Genomic DNA, 7,561 nt, shown 5'->3' on the forward strand with positions numbered 1-7,561 from the left:
GTTTTCTTTCAAAATTTCGTTCCTGATCGTTATGCAACGTTGATGTGGAAGAACGGCTCGATTAGTCTTTCTCTAGAGAGATGGTCGACTTCTGTATTCCACAAACGGTAACCAAACTGGCGATCAGCGCTCAAAACATTTCCTTCTGGAACTGTAACACCGTGACTTTTATCTAGAGAAGTGGATGTCATGGGAAATGATAACCCCGTTCTTCTTAATTCAACTTCAGCCGTGCTAATGATACAATCAGTCGCACGTACTGTTTTACCGCGTGTGGGGAATTTCACCAACAGTTTCCGAGGTTTGAAGTACGTCTCAGTTGTCGGTGGCGGGCTCATGGGTACGGGAATCGCTCAAGTTTGTGTCCAGAATGGTTACGCAGTAAACTTGATTGATTTGGATCAATCGGTCCTTTCAAAGTCTGTCGATGCGATTCGCCAGAATGCGCATCGTTTTGCCAAGAAGAAGTACCCCAATGACGAGTCTTCAGCCGCATCTTTCGTTGACTCTTGTTTGGCCAATTTGGGAACATACACCTGCATCAAGGAGGCCGTCCATGGAGCCGATCTCGTCATTGAAGCGATCGTGGAAAAATTGCCCGCCAAACAATCCCTTTTTCTGTACGTCCATTCATATTTGGCTTGTATTTATGGGTTTTTAACTTTATTCTCGTTAGACGCCGTTTTTCGGGGAAAATCCTTGTACAACTATTAAAAATGGTTAAGCTGTAACATCCTCTCGGTGCCTGGCTGCTATGTCACCCCAAGAAAGCACAAGGGCTGGGATACAGCCAAGTTGCTCAAGCCTAGACAGGGGTAGTCGAGTGGTAGAAGCTGAGTTTGAGCCACGGACCTTCCGGTCAGTAAATTTGCGCTCTATCCACTGAGCCATCCTGCCCTCTTTTACGTCTATTCACGGGTCATCTCTCATGAAGCCTAAGACACTGGTTTCGCGAACTTATTTTAGCATTAATTTGTGAAGCAACACGAGCGAATGCGTTTCAGGTAGGCTTCGCAAAAACTTCGTTTTGTTTTCTGACCTTGTTCTATAAAGTTCCTCGTGCTCGCAAACAAGCTCCATAGGGTTGATGTGCAATGCAGTGAAGTCACTGCAGGGTGTAACTGAGAGTTTGGGCAGAATTCCTCAAGAGGACGATATAGCTCCTCGAAACCACTGAACTATTGCTTGAAGCTCTGGAACGAAGTCAGTCGAGTGAATGGTCGGTTCGTGTAGATGTGTATCCCGCCGTTGTATTGGCAACGAACTTACGGACATCCTATGCTTATCGAAATGTCAATTCCGGTTGTCATGCACGCACCTAGTAGATGTTCTGTTCTCATGCAAAACGTGTTCTACGTGCACCCACAATTACGGTGCTATTCATAGGGTGCGAGATAGCCCAAGTGGTTAGAGCGCGAGTTTACCGACCGGAAGGTCCGTCGTTCGAACCCGACATTTGGCACTCGACTTCCCCTGTCTAGGCTTGGGCAACCTGGCAGTATCCCAGCCCTCGTGCTTCCTCCGGGTGGCATGGCAGCTAGGCACCGGAAGGGTGCTACGGCTGAGCGATTTTTTTCATAGGTGTGTGTGCATGCATAATGGAATGAGTTCAATTCGTTCGTCACCAATGAACTCGTCCCGTACACTCAGCCTTGTATTCTTAGTTTGTTGGACAGATTTGAGCTTGCAGCTTTATTTGTCGTGGACGGTTTGTGTTGAGGTATCCACACGTACACCATCCCACAAGAATGGAATCTAGTCAACACTCCCTTACTAAGCTTTGAGGTGGCTACTAATGAAGGCCGCTCGCGACGTTGGTCTCTCCCAATATATGTGCTGATTTGCCGTCATCTCTCTCCCTTTTAACAGTTAACCAAACTGACCACTAAACTGGTAGCTATTGCAAACAGCCTTTCAATTGGCTTGAGTTTGCTGAGTTCAGTATGCACCATAAGCTTGTGCCAGTTCCTGGTGCAGTCCAAAATTTCGAATCCTTATTCAAGAATCAATGAAACCGGATTTAAGTATCAGCATAAGAAAATACGTAGAATATTTGGTGCTCTGATTTGTGTTTTTTGCCGGCTAATAGGTAGTGTACGATATCCAGCGAAGGAATAAAACCCTCGAAAGAGTGGTCCCCTATTGAAGCATTCTATATGGGATTATTCCTTCATTACGCAGGATCGTGTTTTTGCTGTTCCTGTTTTGCGTATGAAATGATGGGTCGATCATGTCGTGTGCTAAGAACGCTGCGTTCAACAGCTTGTAAGTCATTGGTATGGGGTCTCGGGGAGCGATCGATTGCGATTGCTCTTCCTCTTTTCGATTTTCCGTAGGATGTGTTATATTGGATCATAGGGTTTTCCGGGGGTAGAGGAACGAACCTGACTACAAAGTTTTGATTTTTCTTTTCATGAGGTTTTCGTTGGAGCTAGTCCCCTATACTTTCGCCTACGCTGTTTTCCATTTCTTCATTAAGTCCATCCAGGTGATACATATGCATCACGGGTCCGTGTGCAGTAGCTGTCAATAATTGTGGTTCTCAATGTCTCGTCGGTTTAATTTGGAGACCAAAGACAATAGCCAGTACTTTCCAGTGTGACCGTTGCAAATCTAATTTCTGATATGCCGATCAGAATTATGAATGAAATACGCATCAGGGTAGTTGCTGTATAACTCGGCACGTTGTCATAATTGGGCGTAGGTAACCTTTGGGGTGTATCTGGCTCATGGGAGCACTGAATTACTCTGATTTGGAATACCCAGGTCAATCATTCAAGTTGTCACAAGCTATCAGAGAAGTGCACACAATAGGTGGGCACGTATGGTTAATTTCAAACATAATGGTTATGAACCCTCCAGAGGGACCGCATCAGGAATCATGGTGGCACTGCTGAGTTGGAATTCGCACACTGCATTTCGGCCTGGGCAAGATACCTCGGTTAAAGTGTGGGCTTACTGGTTCGAGCCACTGGCACCCCGAGTGTTCCTGTCTAGGCTTGGATACACGGCAGTTTCTGGACCCTTGTGCTTTCTTCAGGTAGCACGGCTTCTAGGCACTGAGAATGTGCCACAGCTGAACGGTTAGTTATTATTTTGTTTGTTAAATTCCACCACTATGTCCTGGTAGATTTCCAACGGGGACCGGTTAAACTCTCATTGTTCGTTGCCTCTAACCGCCGTATATTGACGCGTTGACAAGGATGAGTAGCTAGCCGTCCACCCCCTGCTACGTGGTTAAAGGGAATTTGGGATTTTCCAAGACAAATTTATGTCAGGGATCCCCAATCAGGTAGTTTTATGTAGGCTTGGAATTTTGTTTAGCTGTAAATGGTTGCGCGCTTTGTAGAAGTTCACACTCACCTCGTTCGTTTGACCAACGTCCCGTGTGTCCGGGTGCAATTATTGTGGTGAATTCGCACCAACGAGGGTTAGCACTGGAGTTGTGTTACTGGTGCTTACATACACGTAAACGAAAATACAACAACCTGCCGGTTCATCATGAAAATCAAGCAGGATTCTGGATGGAAAGGGATTTTGTGGACCACATGTTCACACTCCGTCGAGTTTTAGAACAACAGGATGAACATGGACGCCCTGCAATTTTGATGTGGGGCGAGATGGCCCAAATGGTTAGAGTGCGAATTTACTGACCTCAAGGTCTGTGGTTCGAACCCGACCTCTGCAACTCGGCTTCCCCCGTCTAGGCCTGGGCTTCCTCCGGGTGGCATGGCAGCTAGGCACCGGAAGAGTGTTACAGCTGAACGATTATTTTTTATATTAATTTTAATCCTCCTTGGCTTCAAGGCCGCCTTGGATTCCACCGACCAATTCTTTGTTCCCAACACGTTCCTGTAGAGAGATATGGCTGAGAAATTGATGAATATCATATACTATTTGTATCTAAATGCCTGTAGGTGCGTAGGAGTGAATAGAGACCTCGCCAAAACCTTTTCTGCGGGCACCAGCGTTCGAGATGAATGCATATTCTCAATTTTTGCAAAAAAAATAAAAACACAAACATTGATTAAAAATCCAACTAAAGTCATCGAATCCATCGGCATGTGCTTCGTGTTCACTAAGTGCAAACTCATGTTGTGCGACTTGCAGTCTTTTACTAAGCTTTTGAGAATTCATGGAGTGATCCTGGAGGTTGTTGAACGCTGTACATATCTCGAGAGTTGGATTAGCTCTGATGGCAATATAACAGACAGAGTCAACGTACATATCCCAAAGACTAGAACTGCGTTCGCCAATATGCGCCACTTGTTGCATCAAAAGACTTACAGAGTCTCAAAGAATGCATATACCAGACTACAGTGCGTGCTCCTTTGTTGTGTGACTGCGAAAAAGATTGTGCTTTAGACGACATGCGTGGTAGTGAATATCAGATAAGCGTGGGTAGCTTAGGTTTACCCTCTGTTTGGGGACTGAGTTGGCTGTTCGGACGGGAGCGAGTGAGATCTGCCGACTTGACAACCGGATATGTGGGAGTTATCTCATGCCACAAACATCTTGTGGGGTGTTTCTCCCAGTTTGCCCTAATCCCTCCAGTCGAACCTACTCACTTTCGTTTGTCCGTGTTTTCCACTCGCTTGACGCCATACTGGTTTGGTAAGCAATCCTGTTCTCTGTAACGCTTTTGAGCCACGTATTCAGTGTGCACTTCCTAGACACTTCAAAGTGTTTGAGGCAATAATCAGGAGACTTGCTCATTTACCTAGAGCACAGCTTTATGGTTAGCATAACACCTGACTACAGGTAATTTAGTTGGCCCTATTCAGCCGTCCACTGTAGTATCACGCATTCAGACACCGTTTGGTAAAGCAGCAATGGTCGGCTTGAAATAACCTGTCTTGTGCGCGGTGGAACGGTTGAGTCAACACATCAGTCGACTTTGGTATTGATTACGGCCTCCCTGTTTCTGTTAGTTTGTTGTTTGTCATTTTCATTGATGTTATCATGCAGTAATGCGTTGACGGCTGGTAGGCGTAGAACAAACACTGACATCATGGTTACCTTTTGTTGCCATTCCAGTTGGGTATTTATGGGAATCCGCTGGAAAATTGACCCTGCGAGATGCTCAGTTGCTGGATGCTTCACTGCTGTATCAGACTTGTGACTTGTTTATTGTGATATAGTACTCAGTGTGTTTGTTTAGGGGCAATCGTTCGCTACAGCGTATCAATCAGACCCCTTTTCTTTCATCGACAGTGAATTGGAAAAACATGCCTCCCCAGAATGCCTGCTCGTTTCAAACACATCGTCTCTGTCGTTGCGTCAAATCAGTAGCGTGCTTTCGGACCAGGAACGTTTCGGTGGATTGCACTTTTTCCAACCCGCTCCGGTTCTGCGTCTCGTAGAGGTTGTTCGGACGACGCATACGTCGGAAGTTACATTCCAGGTGGGCGCGTCTAGAGTCAGGCTTCGTTCATTCGGATTCCGTTGCATTATCACCGAAATCACACCATCGTTTCGGCAATTATCATGAGCGTGTTCATCATCGACTTTGAAGCGTGTACAGACTGCACGGTGGTTCTAGATGACAGATACTTGCACTCAGGCAAATGGATCACAGGAGAATATAGAGTGAGCATAGCCTAGGATCAGCAGCAGAACAAAAGGTAACCAAACCACTTAGAACCGTAGAACACAAGTTTACAAAAACTGAGACGAGAATGACTTATCTGTGTAAGTCTTCGGGTCAGGAAGGTGTTAACAGGTAAATGTTACTTTGAATGACAAAAGGGAGAAGAGAGTTAAAGCGATGGTGAGTATGTCTTAAACCTTACTAGAGGAAAGAACACTTCCATGCGAAGGTTTAAGATTTGATGCTTTAGCGTCGGCTGGCAGACGATTTTTGTCTCTCTCTCAGAGGTTAAACTTAATTCCGAGACATGTATTGTCAATATCTAAAGTATCTAGCGGCCTAAGACCGCGGTTCAAAATCTGACATACTCAGCGTTCATCGGCTGACGTCTACCGCAAGTGCTCTGGGACTCGTGGATGTTTGACTACGACAGAGTGCTCGAACTGGTATTAGTCACCAGCTTCCAGAATTTCATGGCCTTTATAATTCGCTCTCCTGCCTCTCGGTTTAGGCTAGGTATACAAGACTTCGGCAGGATTCCTCATGCTTTGAACTAGACATCCCCAAAGTATGCCACCCATAAAACGAGCGTGAACCCGTCAGGTTGATGAAAACTCTTCAACAGCTCAATACCGGTTTATTATTTTTGGAGTTCATCGGGTCATCGTAGTCCTTGCATTCAGTGAAAAAAGCGAAATCGCAGGAAATCGTTCTTCTATACAAGAATCGCTTTTTGGAGCACAACCACCGTGTCTTGATCTAACGTGTTTTTAGGGAACAGCAACTATTGAAACTGCTCCCACTTTTTGAGTTTTTTCATCACATCATCTGCGTAATTGACATTGAGCACTGGCATGACTGAGTGCTGTTCAGCCAACAGCGGTGGATAGCGAGCAGTAGTTCAGATATGAATGGGTTTGATACAGTCGCATTCCAAGTGCACAATGTAGCATACACAGTGACGCGAGATTCCGGAACCTTAGAGACCGACTCAGCTCCCAACTGACGGTTGCGAACCTGAAAAGCGAGTAATACGAAGCTGGTATAAATACGGGGTTGTACACCTCATCACCCAATCAAAGAACGAGTGTGTATTCCATAACAACTCCACTTTTTAGTAACTAATTTTTGAGTCAAGTTGTGTTGACGAAGTTCATCCACTGGTGAAAACCAGCGGGCATATTAGCACAGAGCTGTATTCGAAATTCCGGAAGGATGTTGGCATTGATTCGGTTCCTCTTTATGTATATGTATATCTTGTCTTGTCAATTTTACAGTTATTGGTTGAATTCGTCCGCTCGTTGGACAAAGTCCCCATTGCGTGTCAAGACACACCGGGCTACATTGTCAATCGCCTTCTGTTGCCTTATCTGCTAGACTCGATTCGGATGGTGGAGCGCGGTTTTGCAAATCCACACGACGTGGACGTTGGCATGAAGCTGGGTGCCTCACACCCGATGGGTCCATTTGAGTTGTGCGACTTTATTGGATTAGACACGCTCAAATATATTTGCGAAAGTCTAACAGATCAGATGTCTGATGATCCCACCTTTATGTGCCCAAATATGCTACATCATCTGGTCGCTGAAGGACGTTTGGGAAAGAAGACGCGCCATGGATTCTTCAAATACGATGCTCAAGGGAAGATGATTGTTGAAGAGCACCGATGATGCACATCTCACTAGATGTCTTTCACGTGCTCTCAATTTGATACGTGTTTGAACACGACTTCACTAGTTTCCAAGGGATCGTTGTACCGTATTTGCCTAGCGAATCTTCGAACTGCCTTATCTGACTGTTGCTGACTTAGCCCCTCCGATTTTTTTAAATTTTATTTAAGATTTTCAGTGCCGTGTATTGGTAATAGTGTATGCTTTACTCTTCTTAAATGCCTTATTGGTTCAAGAGTCCAAGAGATTAGCCTCTTCGTGTCTTGAACCGACCGTAGAGTGAATAGGTAACTAACCGTCC

At 45.4% G+C, this 7,561-nt stretch overlaps 1 protein-coding gene across 1 annotated transcript; it reads left to right on the forward strand.

Moving 5' to 3' along the window:
- Nucleotides 1-229: 229 nt before the first annotated feature.
- T265_13984 (hypothetical protein) lies at nucleotides 230-7,561 on the forward strand (the record flags this gene model as incomplete). Its single annotated transcript, XM_009171513.1, has 3 exons — nucleotides 230-620; nucleotides 5,215-5,404; nucleotides 6,868-7,561. 3 exons carry the CDS (start codon nucleotides 238-240, stop codon nucleotides 7,258-7,260), a joined length of 966 nt encoding a protein of 321 aa, XP_009169777.1.

The sequence above is a fragment of the Opisthorchis viverrini genome, assembly GCF_000715545.1.
Source record: "Opisthorchis viverrini unplaced genomic scaffold opera_v5_131, whole genome shotgun sequence".
Taxonomy (NCBI): Eukaryota; Metazoa; Platyhelminthes; class Trematoda; order Opisthorchiida; family Opisthorchiidae; genus Opisthorchis; species Opisthorchis viverrini.